The sequence below is a fragment of the Triturus cristatus genome, chromosome 2_1 (assembly GCF_964204655.1).
Source record: "Triturus cristatus chromosome 2_1, aTriCri1.1, whole genome shotgun sequence".
In the NCBI taxonomy this organism is placed as follows: Eukaryota; Metazoa; Chordata; class Amphibia; order Caudata; family Salamandridae; genus Triturus; species Triturus cristatus.
In genome coordinates, this window is record NC_140581.1 from 903,083,517 (window position 1) to 903,106,839 (window position 23,323).

The 23,323-nt window shown below is 48.9% G+C and overlaps 1 protein-coding gene across 1 annotated transcript in view; it reads right to left on the bottom strand.

Moving 5' to 3' along the window:
• The window catches only part of KIF27 (kinesin family member 27), a 551,081-nt gene that overhangs the window by 486,722 nt on the left and 41,036 nt on the right, over window positions 1–23,323 (bottom strand). The window contains exon 2 of the mRNA XM_085633120.1: window positions 10,338–10,727. Within this exon, the coding sequence (XP_085489246.1) occupies window positions 10,338–10,635 (298 nt within the window). The 5' untranslated portion in view covers window positions 10,636–10,727. The remainder of the gene's footprint in view (window positions 1–10,337; window positions 10,728–23,323) is intronic.

Below are 23,323 nucleotides of genomic sequence, written 5' to 3' on the forward strand. Positions count from 1 at the left end.
TGTAAAGAAAATATTGTCGTCGCATAGATTCAACCAGGAGACAAATTGTGGAAGGTCTTCAGGTTCGGCTTCCCAGATGAAAAAAAAATAAAATATAAAATATGTGCTGGGGAGTGTAACATTGCATATGCACTGTGACAAAGATATGGATCCCAGATTGTAATATGTATGGCATAGCACTGTGCGTTATAACATAGGCATCGAGGAAGGCACGTTAGATGGGGCAATATAACCCGTGCGAAGACAAGTGTGGCATGACATATTCACGGAGTGGTGTTACAGTGCACATGGGCTAGAGAGTGTCATAGCATATGCACTAGCTGGTGGAATACAACACAGAGGTTTGTGGCACTCGGCAGGCAATGGTGGATGTAACACAGCATTGGGCTCAGCCAGAAGCACGCTGTGACTCTCAAGTGATGTTCGTCCCCTTTCCAGAGAGTAAAATAAAAAGTATTACACATCCGGCAGTGGATGTGTGTTTTATTAACCGTGAGGGGGGTTTCTTGCATAGTTTTGGTCGAATTTTTGTCGAATCCCCTTTGAATGGCTTGGTGTGCATGTGCATTAAATGTGCCCGTCAATAGCTACCCATGTTTGTATAAATAAACGACAAGGGTGTCTACCGGGATTAGGCACGGTAGGGCATCAGACATGTCAGAGCTTCACTAGTGGTGTAAATACATTCCACGTGGATTCATTGTATGCATAGTCGCCTTTTAATGAATATCACTCAAATCGTCATGGTGATAGGTACATACGGTTTGTCCAGCATGTCCTAGGTGTGTCTATAAATATATATTTTTTAAAAATAATAAAAAACAGTGGCCGGCCCTGGGGATTGGGGTCAAAAAAATATAATTAGGAGACAGGCCCTGGGGGATGGGGTCATCAGGGCCAATAAATTAGAATAAGAAGGGAAACCACACAGCCCCCCTTCTTAAAAAATTAAAATAAATAAAAGACTGGCATCGTGCCGGAGGCCACGCCCCCTCCTTGCAGCACTCTGCAAACGCGCCCCCTTGCGAGTTGTAAATTGGGGAATTAATTCCTCTTCAATACTGAGGGTCCCTGAGGGCCAACTAGCCCAACATGCATCTCCAGTATGCGCCAGGTAGCTGCGCTGCAGACAGGTGTTCTGAGGCCAAGCCCCTTTTTACACCTCTCTGCAACGCAGCTCTGTGGCGCTTACTGGAGGTACCTAGTGGTCTAGTTTGACCCTAGGGACCCTTAGGATTCAAGGGGACTTAATCTCTCAACTTAGAACAGCCACAGGGCGCGTTTACACAGTGGTGAAGGGAGGGGACGGGGCCTGAGGTGACGTGTGCAAACACGCACTATGGCACGTTTTAAATTGGGGATATAATTTCCCTTCAATACTGAGGGCCCCTGGGGGCTAACTAGCCCACCAAGTGCTTCCAGTACGCGCCACTGAGCTGCATTGCAGAGAGGTGGTCCAGGCTGTGCCACTTTTTACACCTCTCTGCAATGCAGCTCTGTGGCACTTACTGGAGGTACCTAGTGGGCTAGTTGGACCCTAGGGACCCTCAGGATTCAAATGAACTTAATCTCCCAACTAAAAACAGACACAGGGCGTGTTTACACAGTGGTGAAGGGAGGGGACGGGGCCTGAGTTAACGTGTGCAAAAACGCCCTGTGGCCTGTTTTAAGAGGTAGTTTTAATCCCCCTGCCCTATTATATACTAGGGGCTTACAGAAGAGGTCATGCTAATCACAGGGGGACCCCAACGCATAAAGTTCCCTAGTGTATGTAGGTGTTTTCACTGTATTCTAAGTGTCTTTTAACACAGCACTGGCTCTAGGACTGGTTAGTCAGACTCAGTTACCACCAGTATCCGTCTGAAAAAGTTGAGGGTACAGGATGATTTTGCAACAAGGATTCTTTCTGCTCTTCTTTTTGTTCTTTCTGCACGTTATCCTTCTTCCTGCACTTTTCTTCGTCTTTGAGGACTTCTGTTGCTTCTTTCTGCACTTCTTTTTTTTCTTTCTGTGCATTTTTTCTTCTTTCTTCACATGTCCTATCTCTGTAGGCATAGTTAGAAATTAGCATTTAAAAAACCTTTGAAATTCACAGAAAAAAACATAGGTTTCAGGCACATTATAGTTAGGAATTAGCATTTAAAAAACCTCAGAAATTCACTGAAAAAACCATAGGTTTCAGGGGTGTCATAGTTAGCTGGACTTTTCACTTGCACAAAACCATTGAAATTCCCCCGTTATAGTTAGTTCAGCTAACTATAACTCGCGCGCCCGGAATGCACTGCTGATGACGTCACATATTACATCACTCATGACATGGTCAGTGACATCACTCATGACATCACTGATGGTTACAAGAATGGCTGGCTAGCAGAGAGATACTAACTCCAATACAGGTGGGCTTCAGGGAGTGTACCAGCACCGTGGACCAGGTGTTCTGACTTCAATTAAAATTCTGGAAAACAGTGGTTCTGGTGGGCAGCTGGCTCAATGTTGTGTTTGTAGACCTACGGTCTGCGTTTCACTTGCTTCCCAGATCCACACTCTGGTAGGTGCTGGCAGATATGGGAGTTCCCAACTATCTTCTGTCCATTTTAATGAGGCTTCATGAACATAATTATGCCCACATTCGATGTGGACAATTGGGTGAGATGACTGAGCCATTCCCCGTAAACAGAGGGGTAAGACAGGGCGGTGTACTTGCCCCCTACTCTCTTCACTCTTTATGTCAATTAACTGATAGCACATCTGAATCAATGTGAAGGTGATGCCCCTTGTCTGATTAAAAATCCACAAAAAGTACGTTTGGTTATGTGTACAGAGCAACAAAATAAATACTGTATAAAAATGTTGTCGTTTGTTTTGCCTGTATTCAAGTGTAACACTACTGCCCAAAAAATGGGGGGGGGGGGGGGGGGGGGGGTTGAATCCCACCCTCACTCACACAAAGGTGACGTGCTTCATCATTGGGCTCCCTCCTCGTACCCGGACTGCAAGGTCCATGGTGTGGGCTACAACTTCTCTAGGGGTGGAGCTGAGGTGTTTTGCAAAGATGAGTGATGGTGTAGAGGTGGTAAGGAACAGAGTGCAAATAAAAGGTGTGATAGTGACAGATAAAACTATCTCCAGAGGTCGACGTAGACTTTATTAAGTGGCCTATGGGATAGACTTTAAAAAGAGTTCTAGGGATTAATATATCAAATCCCTCATGGGGGTCAACAAGTTTCTGCCCAATTATGATCCCATACAGTGATTCCAGGTCATTCATCAGGACCTCAAAGTTATATAGGCACTCTGCATCAATTCGTGATCATATGAAGTGTAAATATACTGGCCACCACTTGATCAAGGCTACCAGGATTGCGATGTTCCATATTATTCTGTGGGCACCGTCTTTCTAGTGATTAGGAGGTGGAGTCAACTCTCGAACCACTGGGTACGTCTTGTAGTGCCCAACTAAGTTGTCGGTGCTGAATCCCTACAGACGTCTCGGCGAGAGTCTGGCAAGCATTAAGGGTCCAGCCTTAATGTTTGCTGATGATACACTTTGTTAGAAATTGGATTTTTGGTAGGCCAGGGTATGTGCCAAAGAAAGGCAGAAACCACCACTCTAGTCAGGATAAGGGATTTACACTCCTAAGATAACCCCTGCTCACTCCTTGGTAGCTTGGCATGAGCAGTCAGGCTTATCTTAGAGGCAGTGTGTAAAGCATTTGCACATAACCAACAGTAATACTGTGTAAGCACTAGAAAAGGAAACCACACCAGTCTAGAAAAATATCCAATATTTTTATATGCTTGAGACAAGATCAAAAACAATAAAAGAATCCACAATACAGTACTTAAAAGTCTTCAGTTATCGAAATATGCTTGAAAAACAGTTCCTTGATGTCGATAGCTCTGTTCTGGGGCTATCACGGCGTCGTGACCAAACAAATCCAAACAGTTCTGGCTGACCGCTGCGTCGCGGGCCAGCTACAGTGTCGGGAAGACCTGCAAACAGTTCCTTTTAAAAATGCAGGGCGTCGGCGACCTCTCGTTTATATATTTATTTATTATGGGGTTTATATAGCGTCAGAATCAACTCCAAAGAGTATCTCTGCGCTTTTGTGGAGGCATATCAGTTGTATAACAAAGGCTGTAAGATTGATTTTATTTATTTTATTAAAAGCAGAACAAAATAGTTTTAAGTGATTTCCCAAAAGCTAAGTGATTTGAGCACTCTCTTAAAAGAAAGGGAAGTTCATTCCAATATTTCGGTCCAATGTATGATAAAGATTTCCCTCCTAATCTCGGTGCTCGTCGCGGTGCTTGCAGGTCGCGGTGCAAGCAGCGGCGTCGTCAATGCTGAAGAGCTGTTGTCTGGAGTCGATGGCACCGGCGTCGGTAGGCCACGGCTGCGGTGCGGGATGAGGGCGGTGCGTCGAGTAACTTTACGAGCGGAGCCCTCGAACCACAGTGCAAGCAGCGGCGCAGATTTCGGCATGGAGCGGCGGGGATACCAAGGCGTCATCATGAGGTGAGGCGGTGCAGAGTGCGGTGCCCACAGGTCACGGTGCGCGCAGCGGCTTGGTGGCGCCGTCAGCAGGTGACGTCGGTGAGACCAGGAACACGGTGTGGCGTTGCGGCGGTGCCCTCTGCGGTGAGTTCAGGACACGAAGTCAGCAGCGGCGTCGTAGACATCGTAGAGTTGCTTTTTCTTCTGTTGCAGCACAAAACACACAGTCCCCAGTGCTGAGGGCAGAAGAGCTTGAAGTCTTTGCTGTTTCTGAGACTTCTTGAACAGGGGGCAAGCTCTACCTCAAGCCCTTGGAGAAACTCACAAAAGTAGATTGCATAAAGTCCAGTCCAGTCCAGTCCTTTCACTGCCCAAAACAGAAGCAGCAACTACAGGCCAACACAGCAACGCACACAGCAAAGTGGTAGTTCCTCCTCACAGCTTCTCCAGCTCTTCTTCTTGGCAGTCTTCTTGGTCTAAAAGAGTTCTAAAGTTCAGGGGTCTGGGACCCATTATTTAAATAATAATAATCACTAAGAGGTAGCTGTTCCTAAAGAGAAGAGGGTAGATCAACCTATCATGGATGGGAAAGTATGAATCTCTCAGTAAGGTTGGATATTGGAAAAAGATGGCTCCTGGGTATACATATTTTCTCCTATGGCCCCACCATTGTGCCCAAAGCCAGGTATCTACTAACTTGGCATTCCCCCAGCACGCCATTATGTACTGGATTTATAATATCATATACCAGAGGAATCACATCGCATACCACAAGAAAGGCCTCTCTAAGATGGCGCCCAGATACACAAGCCTTTTTCCACGTCACACTCCAGCTCACTATTTCCCCCATGATTGGCGCACCATGAGTGACACGCTGTCCTTGAACAACGTAAATGCCCAAGATGGCTGCCAAATTCGGCCGTGATACTGGGGAGTTGCCCTGCTAACACTTCCCACTCTGGTCAAACATGCTACCCCCCCGCACGTCACTTCCGCAGATGACCGTCTATATTTCCACATCCCAGCTTCACCGCGTTTACCGGTGGCGAGAACGGAGGGGTAGGCACACGGCACCCTGCGGAGTGATTGACTGTGAGTATTTTGCTGCTGCTAGAACTACGGCTCAGGTGAGATGAAGAATGCAAGGTGGGTGAGCGATCGGCTGACCAACTATTTTATAACAATATTCCACAGATTTTCACGCGCATCTATTGTTGACCGCCGGCGTGGCCGATCATCCTTAATACAGGGGTAGGCGGTTTCCTCGTATTTCCATTAGACAAGCGCGACATGATACATAGGGGCACCATGCAAATTCTTAAAAAATAACGATTGTAATCATAGCAGTTTTTGATTTTATGGGGGCATGACAATCTCGGTGGCAGTCTTGCCACCTGGGTCGTTTCCTTATGACCACCACTAACCCGTGACCATGGGTACCGTAATTCAAAGTTGTATGCATGCATAAATGATAACCACCCTAAGCGTGTGCAGCCTCACTAGGGTGATGGAGCACCTGTATGTATGAGCACACAGGTCTACAAAAGGCGCACTTGTATGTCACTGGGCATCTGACACCGAGCATGCCCTTTCACAAGAATACACGATGCATGAGAGCATCGCGCGCCTCACATCATGATGAAAATGTTACTGCATTGTTTTAATATGCATGTGTTTCTCTATTTGGCTCTATTCTTTTATTCATTTTTTCATCAGGTTGGAACACAGGATTCTATTGGGAATTCTAGACAGTGGTATTACGCACTGTAACCAGACTGTAGGTACAGTAGGAGTATAGGGCGCCTCTTCCCTGACTCCTATTTTTATTATCACTTGATTTATCACTTTTGCACCTAGTCCTGATGAAGCGCTCTTGGATCCACTAGGGACCGTCTGTAGCGCGAAACATGTTGACCTAAACAACACTTTTCATTCACATTTTACTTCAGGGATGCGAGAGCAGCAGTAAAATACTCACCCCTCCTCCACATTTGTTTTAAGGAGGATCTCAACATCCTATAGATATGTTAACCTTGTCTTCGGGACCCCTGAATAAAACTAGGTTTGGCTACCACTGAAGATAATTTTAACCCGCCCACTCACTTATCTAGGCCCACACACCCACATGCACAACTGCGGAATCTCCTTAAAAGATCTCCGCTAAAGAGCCCTCTTGCAGGGCCTGTGGGGGACAACAGCGCCACCCCCACGAGGAGCAACGCCCGATGATGAAGCATGACACTCGCAAGGGTGTGTGAGGGCACTAAGTCCAAAAGGAGAAATTCCCCCACTTTTTCCAATATCCAACCTTACTGAGAGATTCACACTTTCCCAACCATAATGGGTTGATCTACCCTCTTCTCTATAGGAACAGCTACCCCTTAGTGATTATTATGTTTGCCTTTGGGAACTTGGGTACTGGACCTTCCATTTCTAATTTAGTTCCCTGTCCCCCCTCTCCATTACTCTTTGTGCCCAATATTTATATCCCAAAATCCTTTGATCTCTTAGGCAGAGAGTGTCTGTGCCCAGCCAGAACCAGTTCTGCCTTCTCTGGTGTGACTTCCTGGCAGGAGGTGGAGACGGCATGGTCAGAGGCAGACCAGACCCTTAGAGGTGCAAGGAAATCTCCTCCCCCTTCCCCAATTGCAGCCCAGGTCTATTCAGCCCTTTCCTGACCCACCTAGACTATCTGGAGCCACTCCTGCTTCCCAGCCTTCTGTCATCCAAAACCTAGACAGGCAATCCACATTCCAGCAGAGGCACACAGGATGGCTTAGCAAGAAAATACCTACATTCTAAAAGTGGTATTTTCAAACACAGAATGTAAAAATCACCTTCACTAAAAGATGCATCTTTAGATTCTGAGTTCAGGCATAATAAACTTTATTTTCCTACCTAATTCCCTGGGCCAGTTATGTTTATAAGATGTTATAAACAAACTCCCCATTCTGTCCTATGGGGAACAGGTAGCCTTGCAATAGCGAAAAACAAAATTGGCCGTAATTCGCTATCAGAACATGCCACACACACCAGATCATGTCCTACCTTTCACATACACTGCACCCGGCCCACAGGGGTACCTTGGGCCTACCTTAGGGGTGGCGGATATGTAAGAAAAGGGAAGGTGAGGGACTGGCAAGTGTGTGCACTGGCCAAGTCGACATGGCAGTTACAAACTGCGAGCAGACTCCGCAAGGGCTACTCACGTGAATGGCACAATCAGTGCTGCAGGCCCACTAGTAGCATTTGATTCACAGGCCCTGGCACACTCAGTGCACTTTACTGGGGACTAACAAGTAAATCAAATATCCAATCATGGAAACACCAATCTATAACACAATTTACCACAGGAGCACTTGCACTTTACCACTGATCAGCAGTGAGAAAAGTGCGCAGAAACACAACGCCAGCAAAAACAGAGTCAAAACCAGGAGGTCAGAAAGCAAAAACTCCGGGGAAACACGCCAAAAGATGCCAAGTCTAACACACTTCTACTATCTAAATCACCAAGGGGCTACAAAAAATCCTAGATTGTTTTGACATTTTCTGCAGTCAGAGGGGCTTGGAAATTAATGTGGCGAAACAAAATATATGGTCCTAAACCCTTGTCATTCCACAAGATCTAACCCCAAGCTTAAAGGGATCCCCTGGAACATGTACACACCTTTGAAGACCTCGGGCTGATCCTTGCACAACAGCTAGATTGGCTGTGCCATATAGAAAGATGCATGCTTAAATTAGAACAACATACTGGGGGGTTGGCTAAAGTGCAACCAGGTTCCCAATATCGCCCAATTTCACTGGTGATCCAAATATACAAACAGCAGGCCCTGGGAGTAAACCTTTATGGTGCAGGCATTGGGGTCATAAGGACATGGCTAAAATGGTATCTGCGGAAAATAGATTTCTGCGTCAGTTGATTTACCCATCAGTATCCCGCTCGATATGGGGCTCAGGTCCATCTCTGATGGGATTGGACTGAGACTATTATACTGGTGAAGGATCTGGGCCACCCCCAAGCTCCACTCTTACCGTGAGGGGCTGGAGAAAGTCCTAGGTATCTCTGGCTCAGGTAGCATACCTTGGATCAAGTATGTTAGAGCAACCCTGGTAAAGGAGGGTGAATAGGAACTTCTGGGATGATCCGCTGGCTGCCTCTCAATTTATAAATCAATTATAAAAGATAACTATGGGCAGCACAAATTGAGCCAATTGCAGACTCAATCTTTTTTTAGCCCCCTGACCGATTCCTTTCTTCTGACGAAGGAAAAATTAAAAATAGAACAGTTCCTTGATGAAATCAAACCCACAACAGCTAGAAAGCTGTACCTCCAGTTTTGGTATAGTACTTTACCGTTCGCCTCTTCCTGCTAAATGGGCCCTTACTCCTGAGTCAGCTAGGTGGGCATTCCCATCTTGTGGGGACATTAAAGAAAAGGAGGAGCATGCTCTGTTTTTCTGCCCAGCCTACCTGAATGTGAGAAGAAAATGGTTAGCTCCAGTTTGCCGGAATATAGGTTTTAGGAAATATGCAGAGGCCCTACGAATTCTGAAATCTGATGTGCAGCAAAGTTCAGTCTTTGTTGTCTCACGTTATCAGTTATTTATGTGGAGTATTAGGCAAAAGATGAGTCTCCACACAACCGGCCCAGACACTATGGAGGTAGTGTGCCTCCTCTCATCTTTACCCTTCAGAAGCACTTAGCACTTTATTTGGTAGAGTTGGAAAGGATACATTCGTTCTTATTGGTGTGAATTAAACAATGTTCTAAGCATTTGTCATACTGTAGTTCTGTTTTGGTCAATTTTAACAGATGGAATTTTTAAATTGTGCTTTTACAGCAGATTGCCGAAATAAAGATTTGATGATGAAATACAAAATATTTTTTATTATGAGGTGAAGACATATGTATATTGCTAGTAACATAGCCTCCAGAGCTATTTAGGAGCCTCCTACAGGAACAGCTGTATTCTCCTTCTAGGTGAATCATATAATGTAAAAAAAAGGCACATACTAATCGTCCCCATAAACAAATTTCATGATTGGAAATTGGAACTTCAGGGGTTACAAGAACAACAGCTAAACTTTTCTCTGGCCATCAAATAGGCAGGAATTGTAGCCAGCAGCTCTTGCTCTTGTATTTTTTGTTTAAATGAATGGTATGTAACAACCAATAAGCCATGATAAATCACAAAATCCATAAGTAGCTACATGCCAGCCTTTATCCAAATAACGTCCTTTGTGAAATAACATTACAGATGTATAGTATGGGATTTATACAGGACCATGCGGTATACCGGCCTATACGATTAGCCTATACGATTACTTAAAAAACAAATGTAAAAACTAGATAAAAGCAACATTAATGTCTTCCACATTTTAGATTCCGTTGTTCACCAGTAGAACACAGCAATAAACACGGTGACTTACACATAGAAACAAATGGGTTCCAGCACAGACAAACTTTACAGGTGAAGATGTCAAAAAGTATTGTCCATCTGTAAATACCATTTCAGTTACTGCAATCGCTAGAAAACATTTCAGCTCTGGTAGGTTATCAATCATAAGAAAACAAACTAGCATAATTTATTGTCTAAATGAACCGTTAAAAGAATTTATCTGCAGAACTAATAGAATATTCTTGACTTTATTGAAAAGGCAATCTATAAAACCTGGCTCTACATAAATTAATTATTGGTGCTGCTTCTCCGTGTATGGCTTTTTTGTCCAGGACAGGGTGCCCTCACGGGTAACAAAGTGCTTTATAAAACCAAATAAATAAAGGAATACAAAATATAAATTCAAATAACATTAATAATAATTTTAAATACATACCTATGTGTCCACCTCCAATGGTGTATGTCTTTCCTGAACCGGTTTGTCCATACGCGAAAACTGTTGCATTATATCCCTCAACCAAGGAGACTACCAGAGGCTTTATGCAAGTTATGTAAACATCATCTTGGGTAGACTTTTTGCCAAAGACATAATCAAAAGTGAAGACCCGGTCCTTTCCAATGATGACTTGCTGAGTGTTAGGGACCAGCCTAACACACACTTGCTGGTTGTGCAGAATTTCCTTGGACAAAAGCGGCCTTACTCTCACAGCAACCTTCACTGCAGTCTCTTCCATGTCAGTGACCCAAGTCTTCCCTTGCTTAATATGGATTGCTGTAAGGGAGGGAGATGCCTTCTGTGCTCGTCTTCATAATATCGTTACACAATCTAAAACAAATAAAAATGTTTACTGTAGTGCATGAAATCTGATACAAGGTTTTTTGTCTTTATTGTTTTTGCAAATATTACTTGAAATCCTTTAAGAGTGTGGGACAGCATTAGGGCAATTTTACAATGATCAAAATACTTTACATGGATAAAACATAATTCTATGTCATAAAACATAATTCTATGTCAGGACTAGGGACAAGGATTATGCATTTCTTTCTCTTTTATTTCTCACAAGCAACCTTGATAAGAAAACCAAACTACATTTCCCAGAACACCAGGGAAAAGAAGTAACAAAATGAACCAATCAACAGTCTTTTATTCTTTGAACAGACATGTGGGCTTCCTACTCCTGCTCTGCCTTCGCTGCTCCGGCAGCAGATAAGTATCTCTACATGTCCTCTTTCGTAGCATTTATTAACGCAGTTGTTTATTTTATACTGTTTTTGGCACTTTATATTTCATGTTTTTTATATTTTTGGCACGTTAGAATTCATGTCCCACAGGTTTAACTTTTGATCATGGAAATTGACTTTCCGATCCCTGTCAGGAAGGGGCCGTTTACCCGTGCTGAGGTTCTCTGACCATTAGATGGCCCGCTTTCGAGCAGCCAGGTCCCTTGCTACTCTCCTCATTGGTCATGGGGCCGCAATTTTTTTAGCCATTTTTATATAGAGCAAACTTTACCCAGAGGTGTCAGAGCGCTTTACAATAGAGCGAAGTAACTTACATAAGGAATGAGAGTAGCATGGAAGTAGGTACATCCACTTATAGGTACTCATGGTGAAAGTTACAAATTAACAAGTTACAGATACATTCAAAATTATTAAAAAATACGAAAAGGTGGCACGAATAGGCTAATTATACAAGCACAAAATACCTAATTACATAATTGAGCACTCGTAGGTGTCGTGTGGCAGTCAGGGCCATGACCTGGAATGAGGTGAATTATTCATAGAAGTGTCTTTAAAGAGAAGGGTTTTACGATCTGTTTTGAAAGTCCTGAAAGAGGCGGTGGTCCGAATGGTGAGTCCCGGGGGAAGCACAGTTGCAGACTAGTCTTCCCCCGGGGTCTTGCGCGCAGGAGAGGACCAGGTGGGGTCAAGGTGTGGGGTTTTAGGGGGTGGGTATGAGAATGCAGGGGAGGAAGGTGACTTCCTCTTCCTGCATTCTCAGCATCATCGGGAGGGTGTAGTTAAAAAAGGGGCTAGTTAGTTGTTAGCAACAAGGGTCTTGCAGGTTTTCGAGCGGGACTCACCGGGTAGAGAGCCAAGAGCCACTGGCCGGTGGTTTTGGGTGTCAGCGGGAGCAGAGTTCCGGAGGCTCGGTCATGGTGGCGGTTTCGGCTGAGGAGGTGAGAGACCTGAGGCTTTTGGGCCGCGCCGGCCGGGTAGATCTCCTCCGGCCCGGTGTTTTCAGTCAGGCGTGGGTGGGGATGTCGCGTGCCCCGTGGGCGGCTTCTGCAGGTGTTGCGGCAGCGGTAGTGGCCTGTTTGGATGAGCCGCTGCCGCATGGGAGAGGCGCGTCGGGGAGGGGGAGGGGCGCGGCCAAAAGGGAGCCCGGGCGCGGAGGTCGGCGTAAGAGCCTGCCTCCTCGGCTTGATTACAGCATTCAGGAGGTGGGAGGCCCTCGGGGAGCGGTGGGGCCCTCTGGGGAATTACCAGGCCGGACTGGCCAGCAGGCATTTGGGGAGTTGGGGCAGGGGGAAAAGTGGGCACCCAGCTAGGCACAGCAGCGGTTATTTGTGCGCAGGAGCATGCGGAGAGGGAGCTGGAGGTGGGGGGGGGGCCCAGGGCCTCGTGGTACTGGCACCTGTTTTCGGGGGGGAGCTTTGGGGGTGGGGGATGACATGGGGCAATGGGAGGACGTCCCATTGACCTCTCCAAGGGGTCAAGAGTTGGCCCCCAGTGCCTGTGAAGGGAGTTGTGGTGACCCCATGGTTGAGGGAGCTGGAGAGGGGTGGGGGGGGGGGGCGTCTGGTCCTTCTATGGAGAGGAGACCTTGGTTGCAGCTGCCAAGTGTGGGGGCCCGGGAGTATTCCCCCCCCTCCTTCCTCGGTGGGAGTCATTGGCCTGGGAGGATAGGATTAGGGAGCAGCGTCTCCTGGTGCAGCAGACGGAGGCGCGTTGCGCAGAGTTAAATGCAGCACAGGGAGGGGCGGTCTGGGAGGACGAGGCTGAGGGGCCCCCCACGCCCACTTCGGAAGAAGAAAGGTGGGCTGAGCAGGAAGAGAGGGTTAGGGTAGGCCGGGACAAGTGGGGGTGGGGTGGCAGAACTAAGGGGTCGCGGGCCGAGACAGGGACGGCCAGGATGGCTTTGAGGCCCGATGGTGCCGGGGCTCGCCCAGGTTGGAGCGACCTGGTGGGTTGTAGGGGATCCAAGCCGGCGGAGTTCGGTAGAGTGCTGGGTGGCAAGGCGGGGCGCAAGACGGCCTCAGGACGCCGGCTTGAAGTAGCAGGGGGGTCCGCGACGGCCATCCCTCTGGCGCAGGAGCGGGCAACGGCGTCGTGTGTGGCGAGTGGGGGTGTTCTGAGTGGCTATAAGAGTAAGGGTGTGACGAGAGCGGTGAGAGAGGTGTTGTGGGCACCTGTGGATGTGGAACCTGAAGTGGAGCTGGATTATGATGAGGAGAGTGACGAGCTGGAAGATGAGGAGGTGAGGGATGACAATGACAGGACAGGGGGGGTGAGGTGCAACAGTGAAGTTGGTGTTTTGCAGGACCCCACGCTGTCGAAGGGTAAGGCGAAGGCTGAGACCACCAAGGCCACCAACACCAAAGGGCGGTCCAGAGAGGCGCACGCGTCATTGTCAGGTGAGGGGGATGGTGGGCAGCTTGGGATGGTGGGCCAAAAGGGGGGAGGAAGAAGGCCTGCAGGTCGGTGGGTGTGGGCGAGGGTCTGTGGAAGGTTGTTGAAGTGCTATCGAAGGTCAGATCCAAGGGGGGTGACACACTGGAAGGGATGAAGACGATGGCCACGGCGGGGGTGCAGACGGACAAGGCGGAAGGGAAGGAGGACAAGGGGAACAAGAGTGAGGACAAACACCAGAAAAAGTTACCTTACATGGGTTTGGCTATGCCCCTGGGGTCACATTTGTCTGAAAAGACAAAGAGCAGAATTTGGAAACACGAGTATGTAGATGTTTTTCAATTATTGCACAGGGAGGTGCAAGCGAAGGAAGGGGCTAAGGAAGAAGAATGGGAGCTGACTAGACGGCCCAGGGTTCCGGTAATCATGGAAAATTGGACGTCGGCGTTTCTTATTTATGCTAGTATTTACTGCAAGAAACACTTGGACAGGGCCATAGCACTCCTGAAGTATATGGACATCATTAGGAAAGCCCAGATGCATTTTGGGGGTTTTGCCTGGCTGAGTTATGACGAAGAGTTTCGAGCCAGACTTAGCGTGAACCCGGACAAGCCTTGGGGGGAGGTGGATCAAGAGTTATGGATGCAGTGGATGGCGTCCACGCACTCATCGGCGTCTACTCACACGGCCAGTGGCCTGCCGGTCACTTATCGGTCTTTACCGCCGTGTCCCGCCCATAGCGGGGCGGGAGAGTCTACCACCGGTACAAGAACCGCAGGTCCACACGCTAAGCCAGGTAGCAACAACACCGGTGCATGTTGGAGTTACAACAGGGGCTACTGCTCCCGGTACCCGTGCAAGTTCAAACATGAGTGCTCCAAGTGTGGAGGGAGGCATGTCCTTACCCAATGTTTCACCTTGGTCACGCCGTCAGAGCAGTGGTGAAATGCGAAAGGAAGGGAACAGTCTGGACAGAAGGGTGCCTACACCAGTTTAGGTGGAGGTGATGGCCCCATGGCCCTCGTGTTACCCAGACAGGAAGGCGGCTTTGCGGATTCGATGGGGTTTCACAGAGGGTTTCCGGGTGGGCTATCAGGGACCTCGGGTGCGGAGATGGGCGGACAATCTGAAATCAGCCAAGGAATTGCCGGAAGTGGTGGCGGCCAAGTTGCAGAAAGAAGTGGATGAAGGGAGGATAGCAGGCCCATTTGTCGACTGGCCAGTTGACGATTTGATCATCTCCCCATTGGGAGTGGTGCCTAAGAAAGAAAAGGGTGAGTTTCGCATGATCCATCGCCTCTCGTGGTCGGAAGGGCAGTCTGTGAATGACTTCATCGCAGAGGCAGACTCGAAGGTGATCTATGCATCAGTTGATGATGCGATCCGCCTAGTGAGGGTGTGTGGGCCGGGGGCGGAATTGGCAAAGTGTGATGTGAAATCTGCTTTCCGCCTGCTGCCAATACACCCCACGGATTTCTCTCTACTAGGGATGCAGTTTGCAGGGGCCATCTACGTGGACAAGGTGCTGCCCATGGGGTGTGCGATTTCCTGTGCGCTATTGGAGATGTTTAGCACATTCTTGCAGTGGGCTTTTACACAGATCAGTGGTCATCGGGACGTTACTCACTATCTGGACGACTTACTATTTCTGGGGAGGGCCCATTCTGGGGATTGTGGCAGGGCACTGTCGCAATTCCAGGAGATGTCACAGCGGTTAGGAGTCCCCTTGGCGCCTGGGAAAACAGCAGGACCTAGCTGCAGCCTGCCATTCCTGGGAATTGAGCTGGACTAAATTCATTGGATAGCTCGACTCCCTGCCGCGAAAGTGTCGGAAATACAGGCGTGCCTCTTGTGGGCGATCGGGGAAAAGAGGAACGCGTTGAGGGCAGTGCAACAACTGCTGGGGTTCCTGAACTTCGCATGCCGGGTGGTGAGGGCTGGACGGACGTTCTGCAGACGGCTCGGCATGGTCATGTCAAGGGCAGTTTTACCACACCACAGGGTCCGGATTTCCATGGGGGTCCGGGCGGACTTGAGGACATGGCTGATGTTCTTGAATGATTTCAATGGGGTGTCCCTGGATTTTGAGGATGACAGGATGGTTTGGCAGGTACAAATTTATTCCGGTGCAGCTGGAGCAGCGGGTTTTGGGATCTTCTGGGATGGCCGGTGGTGCTCTGAGGAATGGCCAGCTCATTGGGTAAAGCAGGGGAGGAGCATTGCGTTTCTGGAATTTTTTCCCTTGTTGGTGGCACTGGAGGTGTGGGGGTCCGAGTTTCGGAACAGGTCCGTGCTTTTCCATGTGGACAACATGACTGTTGTCGAGTTGGTCAATCGACAGAGGGCAAGGGATCTGAGAGTGCTGCGCTTGTTGTGGAGTTTCATGCTGAAATGTCTGAGATTGAATGTGGTGTTTCGAGCCAAGCATGTCCCTGGAGCGAATAACAACATTGCGGATGCTTTGTCTCGTTCGCAGTGGCAGCGGTTCCGGCGATTGGCACCAGGAGCAGATCAGTTCAAGACCGAGCTGCCGGACGGCATCTGGGCCTTGGGGGAGTGAGGGTAATAGGCCTGGTGGAGAAATCTATAGCCGATACCACAAGTCGGACCTACAGACTGGCATGGGCGGAGTTTGGATCCTTTATGGGATGGCGCGGGGATTCTGAATTTGGAGATCGCTCAGCTGTGGAACAAGGAGTGTTGCAGTTTGCATTATATTGCATTGACAAGGGGCTGTCTTCTGCGACGATTGCGGGAAAGTAGGCGGGAGTGTCTTTTTACTGTGGTTTGTTTTTTGTTTTTGACCCTACGAAAGATGTGATTATAGGTAGGGTACTCAGAGGTTGGGGCAGGGAGAGAAGGGGGAGGTGTTGAGGGAGGCGATTACTTTTGACTTGTTGGTACGATTGGTTGAGGCGTTGCCACTGTGTTGTTATGATGGTTTTGAGGTTAGGGTTTTTCGTTTGTGCATGTTATGGATGTTTTTGGGGGCCTTTAGTGTCTCTGAGTTGTTGGGGACAAAGAAGGTGTGTGGCAGAAGGTACAATGAGATCAGGTTGGATGCGGGTCGTCTGGGGATTTGGCTGAGACAGTCTAAAACGGATCAGTTGGGAAGAGGAAAGTGGGTCTGGTTGTGTGAGAGCGGTTGTGGGGGAGTGTGCCCAGTGGCTGAATGGCAGAACTTTTTACTGAATACACGGGCAGCGACTGGTGAGATTTTTTGTCATGCATCTGGGGCAAAGGTGACGGCGGCACAGTTATTGGTGGTTCTGCGCATGGCTTTGAGGCGGTTGGGTCTGGACCTGGCGGGTTTTGGGACGCATTATTTCCGTATTGGGACAGCGACAGCGGCAGCACGACTGGGTTGGTCCAGGGATAGGATTCGGCAGATTGGGAGGTGGAAGTCTAGGTCCTGTGAGCGATATGTCCGAAAATGGTGGTGCTTGGCCTGGCGCAGTGCCTGCCGGGGGGTGGATGAGGGCAGAGCGTTACAGGATGTGTTACTAACGCCTTTTTCTCCCGTAGGTTGCGTGGGTGGAGGGGGCCAAGACGGTCACATGGATCGTGGGGCATTCGTTCGTGCATTGGGCCTCCAAGTATGCAGAGCAACAGGTGTACAGCCATAACCTGGAACTCAAAGGACAATATCATGAGGTGCATTGGTGGGGAAAAGGGGGATGCGATGGGGGACACTATTGCCCTGGCTCGCGAAGATGGTCCCCCAGAAAGGATGCCCTGATCTGTTGATAATCGTTTTGGGAGAGAACGATTTGATTCGGCTGTCGGGTTTGGCGCTCTTACAGCTGAAGCAAAGAGACTTGGAGGTATTAAAATACAGGTTGGCCAGTACATGCATTGCCTGGATGGAATTTGTTCCTCGAAGAGTGTGGAGGGGGGCAATAAAACATGGGGCGGTTGAAAAAGCACAACGGAAATTAAACAGAGAGATGCGGGTTTTTTGTGGGAAAAAGGACATTCAAGTGATTGCTCATGCTGGACTGCGACTGGAGGATCCACTACTGTTTAGGGACGACGGTGTGCATCTTTCGAGGCTGGGGAACGCATATTATATGATGGAGATGAGGGATGTGGTCAGCAAACTGTGGAATGAGGCGATTTGGTGTCATAGGAATGCTTGAGTGGGGGCGAAAGATGCACAGATGAACCCCCGGGGTGGGGGGGCAGGTAACCGCCCTAAAATGGGAGGAAGGCGACTTCCTCTTCCTGCATTCTCAGCATCATCGGGAGGGTGTAGTTAAAAAAGGCCACCCACCCACCCTGCAGTTACTAGGGTTCGGGAATAGGGTTAGCGAAGCGTGCCAGTTTAGGACGGGCTGCAGGGTTAGCAGTACTTGGAGGGGTAGGGGAGTCAATAGCGGGTGCACCCATCCCTCGGGGGGGAGAGTGAATGATGGGGGGAGCTGGAGGCATGAGTGTAATGCCAGATGATACCGGGGAGGATGCTAGGAGAGATCTGTGGAAATGGATGAAGAACGGAACGGGTCATGGAGGAGAATGAGAGGTGAGTTTGGACTGGGTGAAGAGAGTGAATGGATGAAGAGTTGATGTTGGGGGTTTTGGTTATTGGTTATTTGTTGTTATTTGGTTATTGATTAGGTTGTGCAGCCTGGTCCTAATAAATGGCCTTTTACGCTCAAGACATCAGCGTGGTCTGTTTATTGCGCGAGGATTGAAGGTAGCGAATTCCAAATTATAATTGCATTACCTGAGAAGGATTGTGCCACAAGTCTTTCCCTTTTGAAAGCTGGAGGTTCGAGCTATACATTTTCAGCATTGCGTGAAGGTCTGGAGCCGTTTGATATTTTGAGTTTGTTGGAGTGAGTGACACTTTTCCCTCAAGAGAGTGGTGAGGGCACTCTGAGCGCATATCGGCAGCTCCGCAACCATTGAACTGAGATTTTCCCCTGCGGTCCACATCTCCCGGACGTTTTTTTTCCTCGCGCTGAGCGACCGCTCGCCAGCACAGAGGGAAACATTAGTAGGACCCATCCCCATAGACTGAAGCGTGACGCCCCATCTCGGCGTCAGTACTAACCTGATAATTGCATTAACCTCTGCAAGGTTTCCCATGCTTTGCCATTTTAACAACTGATAAAAAAAACCTTTGTCTCATTAAAATCCAGTCACCTGCACTACTAAATATTCCCACGGGGACCTAATATAGATTGGTTCAACAATCACACTGTTGCCTTCTGGCACCATTATATGTTAATCCAAGGCCTAAAATGTATGAAGAGCACAACAGTTCTTACCTCCAGGAGGACGAGGTGGAATTTATTCCTTTTGACCATAAAGTAGAGGCAGTGGATGCCCCAGTACAAAGAGCCGTATGTTCAGCCCCAGAGCCTCTAGAGAGGATATTACTGCAATTGGCAGCTTGCCGACCAGAACCCCTCCCTTGGAGTGAAGACAAATCTGCAAAGTCTGGGTCCTCAAGGGCAATCCCCCCTCCCTCTTTGAGGGAGAAGTCAAAGAGTCCCAGGTACTCAAACAACACTTAAGACGTCCTTGATTGCCTAAAAAAGACCTTTCTGGCCAACAACGTTAATCTTCTACGGGGGAATCTCTCAAAATGGGATCCCCATTACTATCCTCAGGTGTCCGTCTCTCTTAGTTTCTCCTCCTCCTGACTCTGACAGAGACAATGAATCTGACAGACCCTAAATATGACAGACAAGTCCTTGGTCCAGACACCACTCCAGCTGATTCTAGCCTAGTAGATATACTAGACCCAGATGATATCTACCACCCTTGATCTTCTGAATGGGTTTTGGCAGATAAAGTGGTCACCTATGTAGCAGATCACCTCTGGAAATCACTGGACAAGGAGGGGAGCGGCAGACTGCGCAAAGAGTGCCCTCACCCCTCTTTGGATGGTAAACCGTCACTCACTCCAGAAATAGATGCAAAAATTGCCACTTTTCTTGCTAAATATATTAAAGACCCCAAAAAGGGAATCAACAGTTTTTGACACTCCTGTTAAGATAAATTATTGGGCATTGCTGGCCCTCAATTAAGATTCTGAATATGGCAGAGGAGGCTAAACAATCGAGAACCCTCCTTTCCCCTGAGACTCTCTCTAAGTGAGCACAAAGAGCTATAGTTTTCCTGGGGAATTGTAATTGTGCCATCTCTATGGAAAGACGCAGATCCCACCTAATAAATATTACTACGATGGGGGACCTGGATCATATGGAAGCTAGTACTGTCGCCCTGGGGGATGGGGGCTTTTTGAAGACCCCTTCATAAAAGAGCTTGGCATAATTGTTGCTACATTTACTTCACTAGATACGGCCCAAGTGTCCATTAAAAGGTGTTTGCATCTAAGGTTTTCCCCAGGGCTGGCAGAGGAAGCGGGCACTTAGCCGGTAGCTTGACCTGCAGTGCTTCTCAAAGAGCCCAATACTCCTGGAGGAGAAATTGACAGGACCAAGCGAAATTCGTGGGTTCCATCCCTGTACGAGGCGCAGGCAGATCTAGCTAATCCAGACACATTTCACAAGGAAATTCCACGGCCAATTCCTTTTCTGGTAAGTGCATCAAACGCCCTTCAAACACCTCTGGGGGACAGACTGGCACTTTTTCTCCACAAAAGGAGACATTTTGCGGTGCAAGAGGGTACTTGCCACTCATATGCGTGCAACACGTGGTCGCGGCTTGACTACTGGCTGGCGACTACTGACGTCAGCACCTGGACTACGCGGGTGGTGCATCTCCCGCGCACACTGTCTGATCACTCCCCAGTGAGCTTCACTACGGCTATGCCCGCGTACCTATCTCCGCAATTCCAATGGCGTCTGCAGTCGACTGAATTGCTTGATCCCGTGTTTCGGGAGGGTGTTCGTGATGCAATTGAGCACTATTTTACGGAAAATGTGGGGTCTGTGTAGACGCTCGGCGTTCTGTGGGAAGCCTTTAAGGTGACCATAAGGGGGGTGTGTATAGGCCTCCAGGCTGGTGTGCTTCGGTCGCTTCGGGATTCCATGCGCCGTTTAGAACTTGAGCTGGGGCCTCTGGAGCGAAATTATGCTGAGTACCAAGATCCTGCTGTCTTGGCTACCCTGCGCTCTAAAATTACGGCGTACAACGAATTAGCAGATCGGGAGGTGAGACATATATCTCGACGATGGCAAGCTAGATGCTATGGGGAGGGGGGCCGACCTGGGCGCGCTTTGGCCAGACGCAGCACAGAACCGTGTATGAAGAGTTGTGCGGTGCACACTATAGTGGAAGGTGGGGAAACTCATTGTGACGCGCCTGGGATCCTTGTGGCCTTTGTGAGGCATTAAAAAGAGTTGTATGGTGGTCGTCAGACGGCTGCGGAGGATGAGATCAATCAGTACCTGGACGACGTAGCATTGGTATGGCTGTCACGGAGACATCAGGATTTTCTTATGCATCCGCTGACGTCTTATGAGATCAGGGAGGCAATCGCTGCATTGCCTAATGGTAAAGCCACTGGCACCGATGGGTTGCCTGCGGAGTTTTATAAAGAGTATGTGGATCTACTGGTGCCCCAATTGAAAGCCATGTTTGCGGAGGCGCATGAGAACCAGCGGCTTCCAGACTCACTTCGAGAGGCCTTGCTAGTAACTCTCCTGAAGCCTGGGAAACCGCCTGACAGCTGTGACTCCTACCGGCCCCTATCCCTGATGAATACTGATGTCAAGATACTTGCAAAGGTGCTGGCCACCAGACTGCGTCTCCTGATCTCGGTGATGGTGCTGCCCGACCAATCTGGGTTCATCCCAGCCCGTTCCACAGCGCACAATCTGCGGACATTGTTTGCGGTGATACATCTTCTGGAGCCCAAATTGCCGGCTGCGGCTGTCCTGCTGGATGCCGCGAAGGCATTTGACTCCATCGCTTGGAGTTATATGTTTGTGGTGTTGCACCGGATGGGGGTGCTGTACATATTTACAAATTGGATTAAACTGCTCTACACGGACCCGGTGGCCAGGATTCGGGTTAACGGGCGGACTTCAGACACGCTACCCATTCACCGCGGCACGCGCCAGGGCTGCCCTCTGTCGCCCCTGCTTTTTGCGGTGGTGATGGAACCATTGGCATGTATCCTGCGGCAGCGACATGCTGAGGCTGCTTTGCGTTTTCTGCAGCGGCCGTTAGCAGTATCTATGTATGCGGATGATATGGTCCTGTATGTGCGTGAACCGGCGGCCCACTTGGCACGACTGATCCGAGAATATGTGAGGTTTGAGTGGTACTCGGGCCTCGCCATCAACTGGAACAAATCGGTTGTGGTATCCCTAACGGCTAGCACTACGCAGGTTACTCTTGACTACCCTTTAGAATGGACGGATGAGCCCGTTAAGTATCTGGGTATCTGGGTGCATAGGGACCCTCAAGTAGTACTTCGCAGCAATTATGGTACGGCAATCTCTCGGCTTGAGGATCAGGTGTCTCGGTGGATCAGGCTGCCGCTTACATTTGCTGATAGGGTTGCTCTCATTAAAATGGTGGTCCTACCGAAATTTTTGTATTTCTTCGTGAATATCCCCATTTGCCTCACGCAGCACTTTTTTGCCACGCCGCGCTCCTTGCTCATCACGCTGGCTTGGGGGGGTAAGAAGCCGAGGATACGGTGGGAAACACTCACGAAGCCGTATGAGATGGGGGGTTTTGCTGTACCAGATATGCGCTTGTATTATCTGTGTGCTCAGGCACACTATGCATATTTACTGGCAGAATGCTCCACCATTCACGCCGCATGTTGCGGTGGAAGCGGGTGCAACCCACCCTATCCCTCTTCGGGCGATCATTGTGAACAGCACCACGGTTCTTGAGCGGGGTGAAATAGACACGGTGAAATGTACCTATTTAGCCTGGCAGGAGCTCGGACGCCGGTCTGGGAGGTTGCCGCTGTATGCGCCGGCGATGCCATTGGTTCACCACATGGCTATATCGATGACTGGGGAGGCCGGCTCCCTTAAAGAGATGCATACGGCTGGAGCGCACACTATGGGCGACGTCTTCCCTGATGGGCGATTCATCTGCCTTCGGGACTTTGTGGGGGATAGGGAGCGTATCTCCATGCTGACTTTCATTTACTGCAGACTACGGGCTGCGTTGCACTCACATTACCCCGGCTTCCCAGACGAACCACTGGCGCTTGGCGCCCTGCAATTGTTATACACCACACAAACCAGTACGAAGTTGGTTTCCAGATTATATAGTGCCTCACAACAAGAAGAGGGGCCTGCGGAGTCGAGCTCACTGGCCAGGTGGAATGCTATCCTACCGCAACCGCTCACAGACAAAGAGTGGGAGGTTTGTTGTTGGATGACGGCGCAGTTCGCTGCGAATGGCAATCTTAAATATATACATTTAAATATCTCCATCAGGTATATTATACACCAATGCAACTGTATAGGTGTGGATTGCGTGCCTCGCACTGTTGTAAACGCTGTGGGGCTGACGACGCAGACTTTCTGCACTTGGCATGGTCCTGTTTAAAGGTGGCAAAATTTTGGGGTGAGGTCACAGATGCATTGACGAAAATGGTTGGTGAACATATTGAATGTATTATGAAAATTTGCCTACTAGGTAATGTGCTTCATATTAAGTCTGCAAGTCGTAAATTTGTGGCACTGACGTTGCAATTGGCTAAGCGCAGAGTCGCGCTCCATTGGGATGGGCGGCCGGCGCCGCGCCTGACATGTTGGCTACAGGACATCACTTATTGCCGGGACCAACTTACCTGCTATGCTGAGGAACTGCCAAGTGTGTCCCGCCCACGGGACATATGGG